General features: G+C 39.1%; 3 protein-coding genes across 4 annotated transcripts; 2 read left to right on the forward strand and 1 right to left on the reverse strand.

Annotated features, from left to right (window-relative positions):
- Positions 1-2,868: 2,868 nt before the first annotated feature.
- LOC131304342 (thymidylate kinase-like) lies at positions 2,869-7,909 on the reverse strand. The gene is made up of 7 exons (XM_058331561.1): positions 7,646-7,909; positions 7,413-7,470; positions 6,237-6,566; positions 4,708-4,819; positions 4,550-4,609; positions 4,013-4,117; positions 2,869-3,198 (listed from the first exon to the last, which is right to left on the reverse strand). The coding sequence occupies exons 2-7, from the start codon at positions 7,448-7,450 to the stop codon at positions 3,082-3,084; spliced, it is 762 nt and encodes a 253-aa protein (XP_058187544.1). The 5' UTR covers positions 7,451-7,470; positions 7,646-7,909; the 3' UTR covers positions 2,869-3,081.
- Positions 7,910-10,600: 2,691 nt separating this feature from the next.
- On the forward strand, positions 10,601-11,809 carry LOC131304232 (TLC domain-containing protein At5g14285). Its single transcript, XM_058331385.1, has one exon. The coding sequence runs from the start codon at positions 10,689-10,691 to the stop codon at positions 11,721-11,723; it is 1,035 nt and encodes a 344-aa protein (XP_058187368.1). The 5' UTR covers positions 10,601-10,688; the 3' UTR covers positions 11,724-11,809.
- Positions 11,810-17,732: 5,923 nt separating this feature from the next.
- LOC131304399 (PWWP domain-containing protein 3-like) lies at positions 17,733-20,879 on the forward strand. 2 transcript variants are annotated; one of them, XR_009192394.1, is made up of 4 exons: positions 17,801-17,998; positions 18,110-19,907; positions 20,468-20,751; positions 20,795-20,879. XR_009192394.1 is itself a non-coding variant. In XM_058331625.1 (2 exons), the coding sequence occupies exons 1-2, from the start codon at positions 18,153-18,155 to the stop codon at positions 20,636-20,638; spliced, it is 1,926 nt and encodes a 641-aa protein (XP_058187608.1). In that variant the 5' UTR covers positions 17,733-18,152; the 3' UTR covers positions 20,639-20,879. The 2 variants fall into 2 exon arrangements, 1 of the variants encoding a protein (XP_058187608.1); XM_058331625.1 differs by having other exon boundaries at positions 17,733-19,907; positions 20,468-20,879.
- The last annotated feature ends 1,138 nt before the right edge of the window (positions 20,880-22,017 follow it).

The raw sequence follows: 22,017 nt of genomic DNA on the forward strand, positions 1-22,017 counted from the left end.
AAAAAAGAAGTGACAAAATCATTTCCCTTGAGTATTTGTGAATTTTTCCAAAACTATTTTGATGTTTGAAATTTCTTTATTACACTTCTACAGTTAAAATTGTCAATTATGTTATTCATACATGTTAACCTGGTATCAATCATCGCATGGTTCAACACATTTATATTAGTACAAAAAAATAGGTTTGATTTAGTGAGACAAGTTAATCTTTTAACATAAGTGCATTGATATAAGATCTTTTAATATCTAATCAATGAGATTTTTGACATGATTCATAATCTTGAAGTGGTCTAACCAACATAATGATTTTTGATTTTCTAGGTGGACACAAGGTGATGAGATAATGGTCGGTCCAATAATAAAGTTGTGAATTCAAATTAGTGGACCAACGACCGATCGTTTGTAGCAATCTTAACCAAATAACCGACGTTATCTCAAAAAAATAAAAACAAAGACTCCGTAGATAGGGATTGGAGGGATCTCTTCATTTACCTGTTTAGAACGGACACCGCTTGGTCGCCCCTCTATTTTCTCCCGGTATCGTTCTAATTTTATCAGATGTTTTTTGAGGACGCGTTGATTGCGAGGGTGGGGGTGGGTGTTATTCCTGTTTTCTACAGTTGTGTGGTGGTTGAAGTTGCGGGATGAATGCCGCGTGGTCATAATGAAAGGCGGTTTGGTTGCGGTCATCATCATGAATGGGATGGACGATGATATACTTTGATGTTTACTTTACTATGGCATAGCCACATGATCTGTGGGCAACCATTTTAACTGCCTCTCAAACTTTAGTGGAAACCATTTTCAACCAATCACAAACGAATCTTTTTAACCTGGGATATATAGTATATAATTCACATGTTTCCTCATATCAATATCCACCTCTCCTCCCCAAATGAGACTAGGAAACCAATCCCCACTCTGAGTAGTGATTATTCAGTGGTCCTGGGCATCGTCATGTGCTGTCTCAGCTTTTTAATTCACCGTATATTTTTGTAGAGTCCATATACTTAGTATTGAGCCTTATGACTTTACACACTTGGTACTGAATTTCACAAAAATGTGTTGTGAATAAGAGCGTTCGGATTGATAAAAAAAAAAAAAAAAATAAGAGTGTTCGAGCACTACATGACATGACTGTGCCTTGAGACCAAATAATTTTACCTCATACCAAATACCCAATGAGTGAACTCTTTTTTGAACGGCTTCCCAACGAGGGACCTAAGCGCCCTCCTACTCCTAACAAACTTGGGGTCAAGTAATTATTTTTTTATCAAAAGAAAAGCTTCATTCATAAAGCCAAAAAGGGTGGAAGAGAGGGTGACCGGGCATAGTAACCCTTCTTTGGGTGTGACAATATAGATTCCAAACCCGCTGCGAGTTCCGAGAGGGACCAAAGAGCCATAATAATTACTCCCCACCAAAAGCTAGTGGATCACAGCCAGGCTTCGCAGGAGAACCAAATTCGAGAAGACGTCATTAGCACAACTAAAAACCATAACCTCCTGGCCACCCAAACACGGTGAGAGTAAGCCATGAGCCATTAGACTACTACCCTTGGTGGTTGGGGTCAAATAGTTTGATCATAATTGCTCATTTATAGGTTGAGTTCGCTAACTTGATTATTCATAAATTAAAATGACGTCAGTTATACACATAAGCAAAGCTTTGACGTTAATTTTTTTCGAAGGAATAATCTGACTGTAAAGAAAAAACTGCAAAACAAATGTATTCCGATTGCGTGATTATCAATATTCGATCAACTTGATCTTTTACGTAAAGAGTTACCTATTTGACACCAAAAACTCAAAGCAAAATTTACCTATTGTCAGGTGGACGCCATTTTGTGCTGTCAATTTTAGTATTTTACCTCACAGCTCCTACATTTGTTCCTACGGGCTACATGGCAAGATGAGTGCAGGATAAGAGTATCACTGGCTGCATGGCAAGACCATAATTTCATTCATGAGGCACCGTTCCGTTAAAGTTTTTATTTTTAAAATACTTATTTTCCGTTTTAAAAGACATATTATTTTCTCATAATACATCACCTTTAATTCAAAAAATAAGTACTTAATTATTTTCCTTAACGGAATGGAATCTCACTGTGCTTTTGTGCTGATGTCTTTAAATTGGAAACAAATTAATAAGTGAGCAAACGTAAGCAAGATAAAAGGTGGGGACAAACGCCTATGACACATGATATTTTCGTTGTAATTTTGAAAGCACCATAACAAGTGCTATACGTTTTTTGATTCCTTTTTCTCCTCAGCAAGATGGAAAATGAAGGCCAACGCAAATCCAGCCCATCCTTTTACCAACTAGTACATGATTAAAGGGCCATCCACGATATCGTAATAGTAGCATAATAGTAAGGACCTTTGTTTTTCCTTGGTCAATTTCTAATGTCTGAAACAATTTAAGCGTATCCGACTAATTCCGGGTGCGGGGTGGATGTAGAATTTTTAGTTAGCGGGGTCAAAATCTAGAACCTTATGCGACTTACTTTTCCCATTTACCAATCACCATATATGATTAAACTAAGATATCAATCAAAATGTACATATAAACTAATAAATGTAATTTTGCTTTAAAATTGACCCCACGACTTCCCATCTATTCGAAACGATGCATAATAGTCTCTTTGTAATGGTATCAATTTGCGAGACGAAGAAAACAATTGGGGAACTGAATCATGTTGGATGTTTAAAGCAAGTTGGAGCAATTTAAGGAATTTTTTTATGGGGTCAAAATAGCAAATTTTGCTTCAAAATACCAAACGCCCTTGTGAGAAATCAAAGGCAAAGGAGTCACGACACCCCACTTGTACCATAGTTGCTCTGCCCATGCCTAGGGTATCAATCTCAGTTACTTGCACAAACCCATTTAAAATCGGGACAAAACCCCATATGAACTAGTTACACAGGCAATCCGCAATCCCCATGTTTTGGTTCAGTTAAGATCACTGATCTATCCAAAACTTCCACTCAGGTAAAACTAAGGAATACAAGGATTTGTCTTCATAATATAAAGCTACCAACATCAAAGAAAGAGATCCCATTCTCTGGCAGAGAATACATTTCAACTTGACCAGAGGTTTGATAGGGCCTTACCCTTTTGGCAGGTTGTCACACAATCCAGTACCATCTCCTTCAGTTGTTTCTCAACATCTTCCATGGGAAGACTTGCATCTATACTCTGCAAAGCAGAACAATAAAATCAAGTCAAGTCTTATAAAAACGGCCTTGATATACAAACTGTATAGATATATTTCTTTGGAATCGCAAGTATCCAAGATTTCATTCCAACTAATATCCCGAGTAATATGCAGTTCCCAAATTACATGGCAGATAATTACTAGGCCTAACTCCGAGTATTCCCAACAGTGCTAAGGAAAGAAACAATTAATCATGGGTCTATGGTCTACTCCTTTCTATTCACACGTATGACCACACGGGAGTCATAAGCTTTGACTAACAATGACAAAATGCAAATTTTATCTGTTGCTAGCTTGAGTTTGTAAATTGGAGAATTAAATGTGACAAAAAAGAAGCAGCCAAGCCTTACGTTCCAAACTGGGGGAGCAATAAGAATCATTTTTAGCCACTGATGTACAAGTTATGAGAATGCTGCCTAGGAGGATGCAGAAGGCGTTAGCTATAGATGCCCGTACTGGGGTAAAATTCCATTAGTTGTTTTCACCTTTTGGCCTCAGTCATATCAACAAAAATAAAGATACAAAGATCCTAAAAATCATGAAAAGCCATCTAAAAAATGGACTTTAAGTTCAAGTTTAATCTGTGTTCAGCATCATTTAGTGGCTTCAATTTTTCCTTTCCCACCATCATGCCATACTAGCCAAAATGTGATGACAAACTGTAACGTGATACCCACTGGATGGCACCACAACGAGCTGTATTATATAATTTTTGGGTTTAAGAGCACAAAACCATAATCTTTGGTATTGACAATATGGGAGAGAAGCAGAGAACAATTAACTAAAATATATTACCTTCCATGAGGCATCATGGAGCAGCTGATAGGAGTGGGCAACTTTTCTTTGAAACTCAAGCTGCTCATACCTCTCACCTCCATAGCCTCCTCTTTCAGCAGCTTTCTGGAAATGCTCAACATGACTTTTCAGTTTTGAGTTACCACGAAAGCATTTTTAACAGGGAGCTGTTTAAAACTGTTTTCTATTCTTTTTATGAACTTGATAAAAGCCAAAAATCAGTTTTAAAGGAGCAATCTCAACCCTAACTTGATCACACACAATGAGGAATGACCGATAACTAGAAAAAGGCAACAGAAGTTTTTTTTCATCTTCTACTACTCATCTTTTTTGTGAAAGAGTTTGTCTACTTTACTTCCTTCAAAATTTATATTGTCACTAACTCTTTTTTGTAGCTAACTAGGCTACCCATCAAACAAGCAGGCATCTTGAGAACAACCACGAGAAACGATTAATCTGCAAGCTCTGCAACAATGTGGAGATCTTAATGTTCTACAATCCAATTGTACCAATAAACATAACGATAGAACCTCTTACCTCTGGTGGTATGTCTAGATATAAGACCATATCTGGTGCCAGCAATCCCATCTCTGGAGCCTGCACAAGGACTCTATTCACTACCCAAAAACAGAAACACACTTTCCAAAGAAAAAAACAGAAACACAGTTGTATAATAGTTTGAAGCATGAGCTCACCTTACACCATTCAATATCCAGTCCTTTGGCAGATGAAAAAGCTACCCCGGAAAATGAATAACGGTCCACAATGAGGGTGGTCCCACTTCCAAGCTTAGCCTCCATTAAGGATCTGCAAGTACATTACAAGTTGGTCAGGTTAAAACCATGACATCTCAAATATTTGCACTGACCGATACCAAATGACATTAAGGGACTATAAATCCAATATTCTAAAACCTTTCCTATTGGACCCATCAGCAAATAGAAAAGGAAAAGAAAAGATTGAAAATAGAGAATGTGAAGATGTTCATGTAAATGGTTGTACGAGTAACAAGGCTTCAATCAAATGATTCAAATACATGTGAAAATGTAAAGAGTTGGGGGCTACGAGCCAATGACATGTCCTAAACCAATCGCGTATAAATTCTAAAGATACTTCAGTCACTTTTAAATATTACTTAAGTTCTGAAGATTCAGATGACCTCCTTAACAGAATATAGAATGAACTTTTTTCAGTGACAGGAATTGGGACACCTTTTCTATTTCACGAAAAGGGAAATCAGGCTAGCAGAAGCATAATAGACTAATAGTTGACCAATTGCAAAAGTTACAATGCCATGTCCACGGACAAGCTGACCGCTTGTCATGCATGTCACCTACAGAAGGCCTCACAAGAAGGCAAGGTCCACAGAAAACTAAAATTACTTCAAACTGGCACAGAGAATCTAAAAATTGAAGCATGTGTGGCTCACAAATCATGTCAAAATGAATCGTCTGTACAAGATTTTTAGTTGATATGGTATGCAGATGACTCATCTGTAAACAGATACTAAGTTTAGGGATATGATTAACCAAATGGGAACATCTGGATCACCAGTTACATCTGCAAATCAATGCAACAGGCAGCCAAATCAAGGTCAGACGTTCAAATTTGAGGTAGATAAGAAAAGTTGAAAACGTTTTTGATGGCATATGCAAGACTGATAATTGCAGTCCTTTTCGACGGCATCTGCAATGATTTGCTACAAGTGAAGCAAAACAACAATTGCTTCCGTTCCAAAATAATAAAAAAATGGCAACAATCAGGCAAATTGATATTCATATCTGAAATACCAGCAACTAAGAATTCAAATTCCAGTGACCACAAATGCGTATAACTTATAGGGAGTGAAGCATTGGGTTATTTCCTACATCATATCCAGCCCACTTTTTTTTTCCAACTTCGTTAGGAAAAATGAAGCACTTGGCAGTTGGTGCATGTATGGGGCTACATGCAACCTTCATTCACACAATTTATGAGGTTCTCGATGACAAATTATCCAGCTTTGCAGCAACTAGTGCAACTTAAGTTATAGTTGTAACAATTCCCCTCTTAAATGTAACAACCACTGATCAACAGAAACCGATTGATGTTCACTGCAATCCAAGTTATTAAAGTGAATGCCAAGTACTAATATAAGTGTCAAGCTGTATGATATGGACTTGCGTTTTCAAAGGACCTCAGACATGGCCAAACACAACAGGCTGCTTGAAATTAGGAAACAAACCTCTTCTCCCAACGATTTGCGCTGAACAGTAAATGGATGGCATGATCATCCAGCTGCGACTTATTGTTTAGATAAGATGAGATCATTTGCCCAACACCTGTATTTCTATCAGGAAAACGCCATGATTCAACTGAATGACCGAGTCCCTCCAAGTAAGAAATCAGCCTACTCGATTGTGAGGTCTTCCCGCTGCGATCCAAGCCTTCTAGTACAATTAAAGCGCCTCTTGAATCACTTTTATGACCATTCTCCATGGTAATTTGCCTTGAAGCACACTTGAATGAAGATTTCAAACTCAATGGTTGTCGAGATGCTACCGCTGCAAGTTTTCTAAAAGTGAAATACCTTCTTGTTAGAAAAACTTACTTCTTCAATCAATTGACTAAAATTCACATAGAACTAATGGACCTAAACAAGGATTACTGATCCAAGCTGCATGACTATGCACACATGGAATCAAAGAATTCCCCAACTTCGTTTAAGCACGTGCAAACATCACCAAGAGTTTTGATATTGGTACCTATTAGACAACAAAGATCCCATGTTTTCCACTTCGTTCAAGCACTAGCACACAGACAGAATTCTTCTAATTCTCAAAAGATCTCTGTAATCATCAATATTCCCTTTACTATTATTCTTGTCACTAAAACTAGTGAGACTTAACCATATGCTCAACAATTGGGCCCCAATAGTTGTTAGGAAAGTATGGGTGTTAATTTAATCACTTCAACACGAACTTTTTTCACCAGCGAGGATCTGGGAAACAAATTACCGCTTCTCATCTGAATTCAGTGGCGGCATTAACTTAGTGAAGGTAACATTCTAATTTTCTACTACTTTCCCCTTTCTCCTCAAATTCTCCTTTGGAATATTAACAAATAAGTAGAAAAAAAAAAAAGAAGCACAAAAGCAATCTTTTTTTTTATTAATGTAGGGCGTTGGGGCGTCCCAAGCCAGCTTGCGCGCCGACTAATAACTACAGCCCCCTCCCACAGCCGTTTCACATGCTTACGCGTGAGAGTGAGGTAACCCCAAGAGTTAAGAGAGAGCAAACCCCTAAGTCACAGGCCGAGATCACTTCGCCAACCCCTTGGGGTACAGAAACAAACTTCTTCTTTTTTCTGATCGGTAAAGAAGCAAACTTAGAACAAGAGAATCAGGTGAAAGAATGCTTACAAAGCCCTCGAAATTGGGAAATAGCGAGCATGTATCATGACAATCTTGACCCTCCAAACTGAGATCGATCGACAACAGAAATCATCAGTACAAATCCACAGCTGACACGATCGACTTCAGATCCAATTGAGCAAATTGAAGGATAATCGTACGCTACACATCATAACACTTACAACCAGCCAAAAATACATACATAAAACGGAAGTGGAAAAAAGGAGCTTAATCGGAAGTACCTGAAATCGACGAGGAAATTAGGGTTTTTAACTAATTAAAAGCCATAAGCAAGAACTCATATCAGTCGTTGCACAAATCAGAAGAGAGTGAGAGAGGGATAAATATAGGGATTTTGGATTCAAATCTGAAGCTCGCAATTGCGCGCCATTTCCATGATCGACGAGGGAGGGAAGGTATTTCCCTCCAAAATTGGGGTGGGAAAGTGGGACCCAGTGAAAGTGGTTCGTGGATCTTTTTACGTCGGCAACCGCTCCGGATGGGTTTAATTGGGTAGGGATGCAACATCAACATGTTAATGTAAGCCTCCTTCGATCCAACTTTCACCGTCCCGCTTTTGTTCAACTGCAAGTTGTGGATTATAATTTTTTTATTTTGTCATCATTTATTTATTTTTATTTTTTTTTGCGTCTTTTTAGTATCGCTCGCGCCAAACTTTCATGTTTAATTGGTTCGTCTAGACGAGAGGAATCGATTTTAGCATAAACAAATTGACACCTTCGTTTTTTTTGTTTAATCGTAATTGACACGTTCTCTTTTGTTACATTGTTCATCTCGACGAGAAAAATCAAAAAAGTATAACAATATATACCAAAGTTGAAAAAAAAAAATACAATGGACTTTATACAAAAATGTTTCTTTTGATCGGCTTTAGTAATTTTATTTTTCAACTTTGGACTTTATTTTTATACTATTTCTTTACTCATCCTTATTTGATGAACCGGTCCAGCTAACGGGTGCTATAGTGCACCATTTAACATCGTTTCTTGTGTTAGTTAACTCACTTTATGTCACCATCATGAGTTTGAGTCTTTAGAGCATCTCCAGCCTTCACCCATATTTTTCTTCAAATTTGAGTCAAATTTTGGGTAAAAACTCATTTTGGGTAGACATATATCCAACCATCAAACCCAAATTTTACACATCTCCCTCTTTCTCTCTCTCTAACCAGCCGTTGGAGAAATGAGTCAAGGCAAAAGTTGTTTCAAATTTGGAAAAAAAAATGGGTAAAACCCAAAATGGGAAAGGGTTTGGATCAAAGATTGAAGAGAGATTTTTGTGATTTTTATCCCATTTTTAAATTTGAGTCTTAAAATGGGTCAAGACCGGAGATGCTCTTAACAGTCTTTTGCTTTACCAAATCTACCATTTCCCTTTTTTTTTTTTTGTTTACACTGTGTATCTTTTTCAAAGTTACATTTTTTTTGCTTGTTTTTCCACCTTTTTTTTTCTTTCCAGGTTTACTCGCACAGACAGTGCTATAATCACCGCACAAAAATTACCGCACATGTGTAGGCCATTCTGTATATCACAAAAATTCAAAAAATATATTCATAAATTTAAAATTAATTTTTTTATAAAGCCCTGTAAAAAATCAACTCCAATTAATATTGGTAAATATTTTTTCTGAATTTGTAAAGCAAAACTGCTCATTCTAGATTTGTAAAGGCAAAACTAAGTAGTTTCATCCTACGAATCCAGAAAAAATATTTACCAATATATGTTCGTGTCGATTTTTTATATAACTCCAAAAAAAAGTTATCTTAAAATTTATGGAACTTTTATGTATTTTTTGGGACCCGAAGTGAATCCACATGCATCCAATGCCTAGACTTTCTGGCAACGCCATGTCTAAACACCTGAAGCCCTCAAATGCCTAAACCAGTACGTCCCAAAAAATCCTAGTCAAAAATCGCCAGGGACTGTGACGGAACTTTCGCCGGCGAAACACAATCGACAATGATGGAACCCACTATTCTTCTTGGGTTCTAAGTAAAAAGGAAATGGAAAAAGAAGGACAAAACAGATTACATGTGTGATTGGCGGTGAAATATAGGGTCGCCGGAGCACACTGCACCTGGACAAGAGGCCTCGTATGCTTGAGAAACGAACTCCGGAGCAGGGAACAGACACGCTAGAGGAAGGGAGAGTGGGAGTGGCAGCGGATAAACAGACCCATTTGCTGCCGATGGAAACCCAACGTTTCCTTACGGCTGTGGAGAAACAAAACTTGTCTTCAGCCGTGTGGATCTAAACTGAGCCCTAAGGCTCTTGACTTGCTCAATCTCCGACCTCAGGCATCTCTATAGGGAGGGGGGAGGGGTGGGAGCCCCTCCCCTAACCAGAAACCTAGATCTGGATTGTTTTTAGAGAGAGAAAGTTAAAGAGAAAGGAGAAACGAGAGGATGTACATAAATTAATGGTTGGTTTGTTATCAGTTACAAAACTAAGGGCAAATTTGTAAAATTATCTATAAATACTTTTTGTGAGGTTATTGTTCAGTACTTTAAATTGGAAAGAAGCATAAATCTGTCCAAAGGGGACCATTTATCTGGTGCCATGTAGCCCCTGGTAGCAATTGCCTTGATGAATTAGTTCTTTTTCTAGAGGTATCCGACAAACGATATATCCGACGAACAATTTAATGCGCCATATATTATGGGTCAACTCTTTTCCGGGTCATTTCTGTGTATTCTTTCGGGGTATCTAGCACTCCTTTCAAACAACACAACGAAAATGATGATATCTCGTCGTAAATTTATCCTTACATAGTTCGTTTTGGAGTGTGAAAATGTAACATTCGATACTCAATGATCATATCGATAAAACATTTATGAATTACAAATTTTTGTCTGTTTCCTTTCTTTTGAAAAAAAAAATAAAGTTGGTAGGTAATTTTGGAGTATTAGGTAATTTTTTTTTAGCTGGTTGAGTTGTTAGGAATCTTTGGAGCTCTTTTTTCATATTTCAAAAAGTTAGGACTTTTCTTTTTCCGTGCTCTCATTTCCCACCCTTCCATGATCTCTTACCTATCACCACCAAAGTATGAAGAAAGGGACAATCCCGTTACAAATCCGAAGTCCTTCGCTACATATCGACCTAGATCTGCATACTAAACGCGTGTCGAATAATCTTTCAATAGAAGCATTTGGTTCAGCTTTCAGTTGTCCCTCAGCGGTTCTGCGTTCATGCTCTCATTTCTCGCTTCCGTTGAGATGTTTTCAGAAAACGTTTTTGGCTCAAGCACGCGCATTGTGACACATTATGTTGTCACCATTGGCCATAACTTTCCAAAGGCTTCATGGCCTGGGGTGCCCTTCAAATTTTCCGAAGACTTTATGGTCTCGTGGGTGTCCCTTTTTCTTGAATGACCCAACCACACCAATTCTCTCTCTCTTATCTCTCTCTCTCTCTCTCTCTCTCTCTCATGATTTATACCTTCACGGCTCTCTCGTGCACACACTCTGTCTCGTCATCTCTTCCACTCTCTCGAATTCTGAATCTCAATACATTTCTAACGCCCTCCAATTCAATCTGGTGTTTCTGAAAAAAATGGAAACCCTAACCCTAGCTCCATTTCCAAACCTCCCCATCTTCTTCACCCAGTTCCTAATCATCTACCTCATCGCCCACTTCATCGTCTTCAAGAAATGGCCCCCCAAATTCCGCCCCGAAGCCGCCAGCTGCCTCATCTCCCTGGCCCACGGCACCCCCGCCGCCTTCCTCGCCTCCCGCGCCATTCTCTCCCACCCAAACCCTAGCTTCTCCTCGATCAACACCGATTCCCAGAACACCGTGCTCGATTACAGCATTGCGTACTTCCTGATGGACCTCGTCCACTACCTCGTCTTCTACCCGAGCGACATGCTCTTCATCGGCCACCACCTGGCCACCCTGTTCGTCTTCGCGACGTGCCGCTACGTCGTCCACCACGGGGCTTTCGCGATCCTCGTGCTTCTCGTTCTCGCCGAGGTCACCAGCCTCTGCCAGAACACGTGGACCCTGGCGAGGGCTAGGAGGGATGATTCGGAATTCGCGGCGAGAGTGTGTGAGTTCTTGTCCCCTCCGTTTTACGCTTTTTACTCTGTTGTTAGGGGTTTGGCCGGGCCGGTGTTTATGTATAAGATGATTGTGTTTTATTTGAGTGGGGCTGGTGATGATGTGATTCCTAGGTGGATTTGGGTATCTTGGGTAGTTGTGGTCGTAATGGCGATTTCTGTTAGTATATTGTGGATTTCGAATCTTTGGATCGAGTTGTATAGGGAAAGAAGTGGGAAATTTGAGAAGAAAACTAGGTAGATGAAATAAGGGTGGTAATTCTGCCTGTTGTATGTTTGTTGGAGGAATTTAATGGCAATCATAATCTTTTCAATTTCACGGCAAAAGTGTATTGTGCCCCTTCCATTTTATGCATTTTACTCTGCTCTGAGAGGTTTGGCTGGGCCGGTGTTTATGTATAAGATGATTGTGTTTTACTTGTGTCGGGCTGCGGATGATCCGACGATGTGATTCATAGGTGGGTTTGGGTTTATCGGGTGGTTGTAGTTGTAGTGGCAAAAACTAGGTAGATGAAACAAGGGTAGTTATTCTGCCTGTTTTACGTTTATTGGAGCCTTGGAGGAATAAATGGCAATCATAAAATCTTTTCACTTTCGTGCTATGTCAGATTTGGAGTTTTTGATTGAGCATTTTGGAGAGTGTTTGTAATTTGTTTCATTGAGGTATGGAATGCACCTTTCAAAAGCTTAGATGGTTATGTTTTGAAATTTGGACTTATTGCAGTTTTTTTTTTTTTGATCCGCGACTTATTGCAGTTTGATATGTGTAGTCTTATCTTTTTGCCATCGCCCATTTGTTCACGGAAAATCTGAGTCTGCTTTCTCAAACTATGATACTTGTTCAACATTCTGTCTTAACTATCTTTTTGACCATCACACACCCTGATTCCTTGAGGATGAACACGGGTCCAATTTGCTCTGAACTTTTAATTTCCGTAGTAAAGTTGGCTTTAAAGATTCATCACGTTGGTTTACTTAACATTTGTACAGAACATGGTTTTCGGCTAGAACTTGGGATGCAGTTTAAGTCCCTTTGACCATTTAGAGTGATGGAGCTCATATGTATTCTTGTGAGAGTTGCTCTGTTGTCCCTTCAATTCTCCCTCTGGTATCTAAAATAGCTCATTTATGAGGTACTTCGTCAAAAGTTGTAATCTTGTTAGCAGAATTTCAGCGATTGATAAACACGATGTTAAGCATGAGACAGGGCCTATACGGGTATGGGATTGGGTGGGCTGTGGTCTTGCGATTTGAGCTTCAGAGGGGGGTGACCTCTAGTCTGGATTAAGATACATAGAAGTATTGCATTTTGATAGGCAATGAAGCTGCCAAAGAAAGGGAAGCAAGGGATACTACGATCGGGTTAATGTAATGTATATAGATTTGGCTGCCATGGACGTCATCTGCGGAGCTTGGTGATGTGTTGTGATCCTAATATCCCACATTGTTAAAGTGGTTTGTTGGTCATGTGGATATAAGCTCTTGGGCTCCTAAACCGTGCTGGTTTGGCTTTTAAGAGTGAGTTATATCCAACCATCCAAGGGTTCATCAATAGGTACAATGATGACAATATTGTGAAACTTTGAGGGATTTGAGTAAATTTTTCCAAATTTTTTAAATACTAGTACAAAGTACTCTAGTATATACAACAATAAAAAGAACAATAAAAGAACTCATCTAGTCAAGATATAAACCAAGTTTAGGGAAAGAGTTCTAGAGAGTGAGAGACTCTCTCTCTTCCTTGAGAGAGAGAGAGAGCGTTTCAGCCACCCACCCTCTTCCTTGTTCCCCTTCCCCCAACAGCGGCTTTTAGCTCCCTTCTCCCCTATCCTTCTCCTCTCTTCTTCCTCTCTCCCTACTACATATGGTTGTCGGTGATCGAGACTCTTGTCCTTAGGAGAGATGTTCTTCCACCACCCCATCATTTTTCAACCCTTGTGACCCAGATCTGGTTTTCCGATTTGGGGTCTTTGGCCCTTAGATCTGATCAACCTTGGCAACGAATTCATGGGCTTTTCTGTGGCAGCGGTGGTGGCGCGGCAGCGGCAGCAGCTGCGGTGGTTTCCACGAGCGGAGCGGTGGTCTCCATCAACGTGGCTATCAATTTTGGCGTGATTTTTATGTTTTTTTGTAGTTGGGGTACAGGCAGAGGATAATTGGAGACAGACTTAACATTTGACAATATATGCATAAAGTGGCTTCTTTCAGAATAAGCTAAAGGGACGTTTGATTGCGGAACCATCCCTCCAAATCAAAGCCATAAGGTATCAGAGAGGGCAGGTCTAGAGACTCACATCAATTTTTGTGCACATTACAAAGTAGTACTTTGCGTATATATTGATCCATATTTTCAGTAAGCATCGTTGTTGAGCATTCCTTAAATATTCGAGGCTGTTTGGAAGTCTACTTTTTGGCCTTTCAGTGTCAGTTTTTTGCCTTTTTAGCTTTTTGGATTATAAATAGAATGTGTTTTTGAGTATGGAGGAGTGTTTGGGAGATATGTGCAGAATGTATTTTGGAATAGTATTAGTGTTTGGTAGATGAATAATGAAAATGAATTATGGATTGATTTTTTACCAAGTTGCCATTGGTCTTTATTATTGTGATAAAAGATATATGAATATTTATTTATTTCTTTTTGTAGTATTTTTTTAATAAAATTTTTCATATGTGATGTGTAAGGACAATTTCAGAGCCTGAGCAAACGGAGAAGTTCCATTTTTCATTCCCTTCCAATTCGGTGCAGCATGTGGCAGAAATCATGGGAGGACAAAACAAGTAAATAGATAAGAATAGTTAGGGTATTTTGGTAATTTGACATAAAATGGAAAAAGCCAAAACCTCAAAAAGGACCTTCTACCCTCGTTCTGGGTTCTTGCCTCTGTAAGCAAAATCAGTGAATGTGTTCTCCGAAAATGAGTTATAGAAATGAGCTCCCAAACACTCAAAATGCAAAAATGAAAATCTGAAAATGCAAAAAAGCACTAACCAAACACCCCCTCAATGCATATACTTGGATTTTCCCATTTTTGGAATACTATAAAGTCGAATACCTTGTTTGCCTTTGCAGAAAAAGATTCTGGTTGGTCATCGGAAAGAGCAAAAGTGATCTCTTTATTCTCTCAACCACTAATAATCTACTCGACTAACGTTTTTAGTTGCTACCTGCGAACAAGAAAGATATAAATAATTTAATGAATACGAAGGAATATGTTCAACAATCAAGAAGTCATTATATATTTTTTTGTTAACCGGTTTTTGGGCCAGTTTCCGCACACCTCGATTAATTCTGGAGTTCTGAAGTTAACGATCGAGCAAAACTAATAAGTTATTATATTTGTCTCCAATTCCCCTTTCCTCCCGCATGTTTTCAATAATGTTTCTTTCTTCGGCGTTGGTTGATAAAGTTAGGTTTCTATCCAATTGAGCTGTATTAGGTTGGCATTCTGCAGAGAAGTCATCTTTCTTTAATGTATTTAATTGATAGGATTACAAAAAAATAGAATGTTAGGAGTATTAATTGATTGAACTTTGTACTGTCTGTGAGGAATGTTCGATTAAACGGTGCCTAGTTATGCTCTAGCAGTAAGGGGACTGCATAATTCAATTGACCAACTGGGCAAGACTTGGTATGTGCTTGATATCCGACCCCACCAACCGACGTATTTGGAAGATCAATCTCGCCATCTATCAGCGGGCTCAATTAAGAAGTCGTGGTAAAGTCTTGACATTGAAATTGATAGCACGTTGGTCGAAGTCGAACTCCAGATAGACTAAAAGCTTGTGAGGTCCATCATTGCTAGTTGAGTCTATCACTGTGTGGGATTGTTGATTACATGTATAACAAATTTGGGGACGTTGTAGTGCGGCATCACAGCCGTTCAAAAGTGTTTTCAATGATCCAGATTTAACACGTTTTCGTGGATGTTATAATTCTCAAATCCAGCAACTACCACTTCCCTTGGTTTTCCATCCGAGCTGAGAGGAAGCCGGTTATCCAAATGTTAAACCAATCATGATCATCCAACTAAGCGATAAAATAAAAAATGGGAAAAATTGACACAAAGGATTTTTCTTTTTAACATTGTAACGAGCAATTCTAAAACTTGATTTGTGTAATAAATGTATCTTATTGAGACAAGTCAAGAACAATTGAGATTTGATTTGTCAAAGTGAGCGCTACAAAACTTGAAAGAAATTGCATCAGGTAGACAATTTATACATTAGTAGGCAAAAGACATGATGCCCAAAAACAAATCTAGTAGTTCAACAGCGGGGCTCTGGATAGATGTGAATGGTGGGGCAGAAATGCCTCCACTAGTTGATTTAAACACAGAGCCGGCTTAGAGAGGAAGCCGTTGCTTCCGGCTTCCAATTCTTTTGGCCCGAAGAGGGCTCCAAAATATACAATTTATAGTTTTAAATACTAAGGAGTTTCAATTGCCTTCAAGTAATTAACATCTTCTTGGTGGTGTGACAGCCTAGGTTCTTTGAATATTTTAGGAGTTGAGTTTGAATCTCTATCCCTTACGTTTTCCTCTACTTTTTGCAAAATTTCATTCAAAGATACGTGTGCGGAGATAGATGGTTCCATATTAAGACTTCCTCTTTGGGTCCCAAATATCTTTGAGCCGGCACTATTTAACAAGACCACTAGTTCTCTAGTGGGTTTGAAGAAGGCCAAATGAATTTTTACACTTCTTGTTTTTCCTTCAAGAGTTTTTTTTTTTTAATATTGTATACATCAGCGGAGATGAGCGATGTGTTAGTATGTTAATCAACAGAGGATTAAACATGTAAATTTCAAAAGTGTGTCTATCAACAACAATAACAACTAATGAGAACAGCCAGTAAAGCATGATAACCATCCATGGAGATGTGACACCCCGACCTAATTTTGGATATGTTTATCACGAAAAATAAAATTTCCTTGGGTCTAATGCAGTTTTTTTTTTTAATGATACATGACACTTAGGTGGAGTTCCACCACACTAAAAGGACTTTTTGTCCTTATTCAAATAATTTTTTGCGTTCATTAGTTTTTCACCAAACTTTTGTAGATTATTGATTTGTCTCGATGAAAAGAATCGGAATACTTTTCCCAAATATTTTTTGAAAAATATTCACTTTCCAACCAAAAAAATTAAGTTGGATTTTTTGGCTTAAAATTTGATATTTCCGAAAATATTTGGATAAAAGTAAATATTTTTTTTTACTTTTCTCATTCATCTCGTCGAGATAAATCAATAATCTGCAAAATTTTGGCGTAAAACTAACAAATGCGATTTTTTTAATACGCAAGGACAAGACCTCCAAAAAATGCTAAAATTAAGCGGAATTTAGCCTTAGAGATACTAATATTTTACTTTAGCTAAACTGGGATGTTAACAAAATTTAATTGTACGTCAAGATGGAGTTATATATGCAAACGAGAAATGATTAATAAAGTACGTAATTAGCACTAGGGTAAATAAGAAAAATGAAGTACCACCATATATACTACATTTTCTGAAAAGAAGAGCGAAAATACACTTCAAATTTCTATCACAAAATCAGCAAATATCGAGTAGTCGTGAAAATCGAAAACTCTAAAACTAGTTAAATTATCCAAAATTATACTTCCTTCTTCCCAAATTTGTAATCCGTTTTTGGATATCCGTGTCATTTTTAAATTGTTTAATTATTATGAAGTACTATATCCTACATTAATTGAGAAAAGAAGAACAAAAAAGCATTCCAAATTGTTACGTACTACAAAATTCGAGAATCGAGCAGCCACGAAAATTGAAAACTCCAAAAAAAATATTCCTCCTCTTGTTTGGTTTAGAAAGAAAGTGGAAAAAAAAAAAAAGGAAATCAAGGTTTGAGCACCATACATTTTCCTCATTTTTTTTTTTTTACCATTTTCCTTTCCACCAAACGTACCCTTAAGACCTGGGGAAAATGACGGCCAATAACGTGTTTTGATAATTAATATCCGTTAAGAACATTTTCAGCATTAACAAATGTTCTTAGTTTGTCTTTGGCGGGTATTAATTATCAAAATACGTCCTGAGCCGTCGTTTTCCCTAAGACTAGTCAAATGAGAAAAATTCATTCACGGAAGAGTCGTAAATAAATTTTATGAAACCCAATCTCGATCGTTCAAAAATGTTTTGGATCATCCGAAGTAAAAATTAATTTATTAGCTGCCGTGAATAATTTCTTCCCCTAGTCAATTACCCAAAATTATAGGAGTACTCCAGAAGGCGCGCACACACTGGTACAGTGGTACACATGCAAGAGCTCTCTCTCTCTTTCTCTCTCTCTCTCTCTCTCTCTCACTCTCATTCTCAGACTCTCTCTCTGTCTCTCTCTACATGAAGATTACTCTGGTAAAGATGGTGCGGAGATTCACCGGTAAAAACCCTAACCTCAAAAGCCTCCCTTTCGTTCTTTTTCAGCTACATTTACATGTCGCCGCCTCTACGTTTCTCCATAACCCGTCCGTCTGTGCTGATTTCCATCGTTATTAACGTATGAACATGCAATGATTTTCGTTGGTTGAACCGTTGATTCAGTATTTCATTACCTCTACTTTCTTCCTTATGTTTTTGTTTTGTGTTTCCGTTATATTTATGAACTGAGAAATCCTTTGAAAAACTGGAGAGAGCCCCAACGTCTTCCCAAAATGGAAACTGATACAACGAAAACCCTAGCTGATGAAAATGGGGGGAACCCAGGTGAGAAACCTAAGGAAAATCTAGGTAACGAGTTCAGATTAGGTGAAGATGGGGAGCAAACAGGGGAGGGGGGGAGAAACCTCGAAGGGAATGGCGATGGAAACGAGAACGAGGAGGATGGAGAAGAGGAAGGGGATGGTGGTGAAGAACACGAATATTTTGTGGGTGACTTGGTGTGGGGAAAAATCAGGGGTTACCCTTGGTGGCCCGGACAGATTTACCATCCTTCAGATGCGTCGGAGCGTGCGACGATGTATAATCAGCGGGAGCGGCTGCTAGTTGCGTACTTTGACGGGTCGTTCTCGTGGTGCCGCCGGTCACAGTTGAAGCCTTTTGCCGAGGATTTCGAGGAAATGTCGAAGCAAAGTGATTCCAAGAGCTTCTTGAATGCTTTACAGAAGGCTGTGGAGGGGATTGGTAGGCTCGTGGAATCGAAAATGAGTTGCTCTTGCGTATCCAGTGAGAATCGGTTTGGGCTGGATAGACCATGGGCAGAGAATGCTGGAATCAGGCAAGGTGTTCTTGTGCCTGAGGGCGGTCCACGTAGAATCTCAATTCCTCGGCATGGACCAGCAAGAGTAATTGCAACTGTTAAGTATATTGCTGAAGTTGGTTGTACTACCGGTATGCTTGAGCTCACAATGTTAAAGAGTTTCTTGTCGGCATTTTATCGAGCAAAAGGAGGGCACAAACTAGCTGTGTACCAAGAACCCCTGCAGATTGAAGAACTAGAAGACAAGAATAGGAATTGGGAATCGGATGTGTTTGATTTCAGCAGTTCAGGGGAAGAAGTTAAAGGAGGTCGAGTGCCGTTGTTGCAGAAGTGCTACAGAAGGAAGAAGAAAAGTGTGGCTAACGGTAAGAGAAAAAGGAAGCGCAGCCACTTCGCACCTCCATTAGGAAGGAAGAGGGGAAGAAAGGAGGAGGCCGAGCTTTCAGGGTCTCCTAAATCTTCAGAGAACGAAGTATTGAGTGCTAAACATGGCAGTGGTGGGGGTGAAGAAGCAGAAGCTAAGCAGGACAACGTATCTAGCATTGAGAATGGTGATAAAATTGCCGAAGAAGGAACTGAGAATGTGTGTGTAGCGAGGGAAAGGAAGCAGAGCAAATATTTATCCCCTCCCTCCACAAGTCTGAAGTGGGTGTTGAGAAGCTCGAGGTCTAAGAGGGAGTTGGAAGCAGAATCCGTGAAAATTGCTGAATCATTAGGGGAGCGGATGATCAGGGTTGCTGACCAACTCATTGGATCACCTCCCATTGCAAAGTGTGGTGAAACATTTCAGGAAAAACTCCCTAATGAATTTGATAACCCAAGAAGTCCTCATCCACCAGGAGATTGGAAGAAGATAATCAACTCTATGGAAATCAACGCCTCTACAAAGGAAGTAGTATTTGAACAACGATCTGCAGCCCAGAATCCGGTATATTTCAGGGTGAAGGATTCGGTTGATAGGGTCGGGAGATTCATCTCTGCATTCAGAAGTGCACTGTTCTTAAATGGTTCCAACTACAAAATGTACCACTGCAAATGTCGATCAGGTGGAAAGAGGAAGTCTTCTGGCGTTGATAAAGCGTCCCCCGGACTTCTCCCTATAAAGCAGAATCTAGAGATGATGACACAAATGCTGGAAAAGGCTGATGGGAACATGTTGCCTGAGATGAAGTCGGATTTAGAGAGTGAGATGAAAAGCCTATTGGAGAAGGTGAGCACAATGGCCGACTAGGATTTGTCTCCTGACTCTTTTACATGGGAAATAGATAGGTTTTAATGTGCATTTCTAATGAATATGGCTGTAAGAGAGTAGGTGAAGTTGAGAATATGGCTAGGATATACTTAAATCTGTTGAAGGCTTGTTCCTGCAACAACAAACTGTTTTCTTTTTAATCTTAGCGACCTTCAACAAACTGAATCTCTCAATGTAACAAAAAAAATTCAGCTGCTACTGAGCCGTTTTTCTGGCCAAGTTTCCTTGGAGTTGAATCTCTCTTTGGAAACTAACTTTTCACTATATCAGTTGCCAAGATTTCTATTGTGTTTTAATATGAACTTATAGCAGGTTGATATGTGTAGTTTCATCTTTACCATTCCCCATTTCCTTGGAGGGATATTTCGAGATCGCAGCGAAAGTGAAATGAGTTATTGTCCCCTGTTTTATGCGTTTTACTCTGTTGTGAGGGGTTTGGCTGGACCACACGATTTAATTCTGATTTTTCCTTCTGTATACATCACACATGACTTATCTCTGCCTGCCTTGTGTTTCAGAACCAAGCAGCAGCAACAGCTCCACCAGGTCCAGCTTCAGCTTCACAACCACCACCAGCAGCTCCAGCTCCAGCTTCACAACCACCACGAGCTGCACTATATAAGGGCATCTGGAGGGGCCGTAAAGTGTGCACAGTGGGAGGATCAAAGCCAAGTTGGTCCCAATACTGACTGCCTAGGGAATTTTTGCTTTGTTGGAACTTGTTTCGCATTTTGATTCCTTGCCATTAGATATGACAGACTTGGGTCATTGTGCCAATTGGTTTATGTTGTTTCGCAAGTTGGTTTTCATATTGACTGGATATTGAATGGTTGGTTGGCAAGTAGGTGTTTGGTGTATGTATTGACTGATGTTAAATTGGTTGTATTGAATGATATTATCTGTAACATAGTTTGTTATGTTTTAGTTTCATCTTTGCCTTCTCCCATTTGCTCATGGAAATCATAGTCTGCATCCTCGAACTATGATACTTGTTCCACATTTCCTCTTAGCTATCTATTTGATCAGAACACACCTTGAACATCAACATTCCATTTGCTCAAAGCTTACAATTCCCATAGAAGAATAGGGCTTAAAGATTGATTGCTTTGATTTACATAACAGTAGTACAGAACATGGTTTTCTGTTAAAACTGGTATGTCGTTTTACTTGACGAAGCATGTGCAAAAGCTGATGAGTTTGTTTGTGAGAGGGGATCTGCTGTCCCTCCAATGCTCCTTATGCTACATGACATGAAATAGCTCGTTCATGAGGTACTTCATCAGAAGTCGTGATCTTGTTAGCAGGGTTGGAGCAACCTCTACTAGGATGGGATCGGGTAGGTTGTGGTTTTGCAATTCAAGCTGGAGAGTGTGTGGCCTCTAGGCTGGACTAAGATACAATACTGCCATGGATGTCATCTGTGGAGCTTGGTGGTTTGTGACGATCCTAATATCTCACATTGCTTAATTATATAGGTTTGGTCGTGTGGTTATAAGCTCTTGGGATTCTTCTTCACCTTGCAAGTTCGATATTTTTTTTTGGGTTGAGAATTGAGATCAAATCCAAGGGTGTGTCAAAAAGTACAATGACATCAGTTCGATACTTAGAGTGGTTAAAAAGGTGAAATTTAATGGATACTACCAAATATAAGTTGTTCCATATTTCCAGTAAACATAGTTGTTGAGCATTCCTCTAATATTCAATGGCAGATATAAAATGTATTCGTTTTCTTGAGGATCTTGATTGAAATAAAGTAATGTCACATTCTCAACCACTAATAATTTGCTTGACTACTGTCTACTTTCAGTTTTATTATAACAAGATGTCCGGGCCAACTTGCGGGCACCTCGACTAATTTCGGGGCTATGAAGCTACTGGACAAACCTCCATCGGAACCAAAGTTTGGAATGTAGTGTCAAAACTAGGCAAGCCCAGCTTGAACTCAGCTCGTCAATTTTTTATTTTTTTTATTGAGCTCAAGCTCGGCTTGAATTTGTTTAAAAACTTAACGAACGAACTTGAACATTCTAAAGCTTGGGTAGATTCGACCTGTTTGCAGCCCTAGGCA

The sequence above is a fragment of the Rhododendron vialii genome, chromosome 10a (assembly GCF_030253575.1).
Source record: "Rhododendron vialii isolate Sample 1 chromosome 10a, ASM3025357v1".
Lineage (NCBI taxonomy): Eukaryota > Viridiplantae > Streptophyta > Magnoliopsida > Ericales > Ericaceae > Rhododendron > Rhododendron vialii.

What these genes read in the sequence shown, in the direction of transcription:
- LOC131304342 (XM_058331561.1), bottom strand. Translation starts at nt 7,450, where the DNA reads ATGATACATGCTCGCTATTTCCCAATTTCGAGGGCTTT. An exon ending in GCAAATCGTTGGGAGAAGAG is followed by an intron (nt 4,820 to 6,236) that starts GTTTGTTTCCTA and finishes ATGTACTTGCAG; the next exon opens with ATCCTTAATGGAGGCTAAGC. An exon ending in ATCTAGACATACCACCAGAG is followed by an intron (nt 4,118 to 4,549) that starts GTAAGAGGTTCT and finishes GAGCATTTCCAG; the next exon opens with AAAGCTGCTGAAAGAGGAGG.
- LOC131304232 (XM_058331385.1), top strand. Translation starts at nt 10,689, where the DNA reads ATGTTGTCACCATTGGCCATAACTTTCCAAAGGCTTCATGGCCTGGGG.
- LOC131304399 (XM_058331625.1), top strand. Translation starts at nt 18,153, where the DNA reads ATGGAAACTGATACAACGAAAACCCTAGCTGATGAAAATGGGGGGAAC. An exon ending in TGAAAAGCCTATTGGAGAAG is followed by an intron (nt 19,908 to 20,467) that starts GTGAGCACAATG and finishes CTTGTGTTTCAG; the next exon opens with AACCAAGCAGCAGCAACAGC.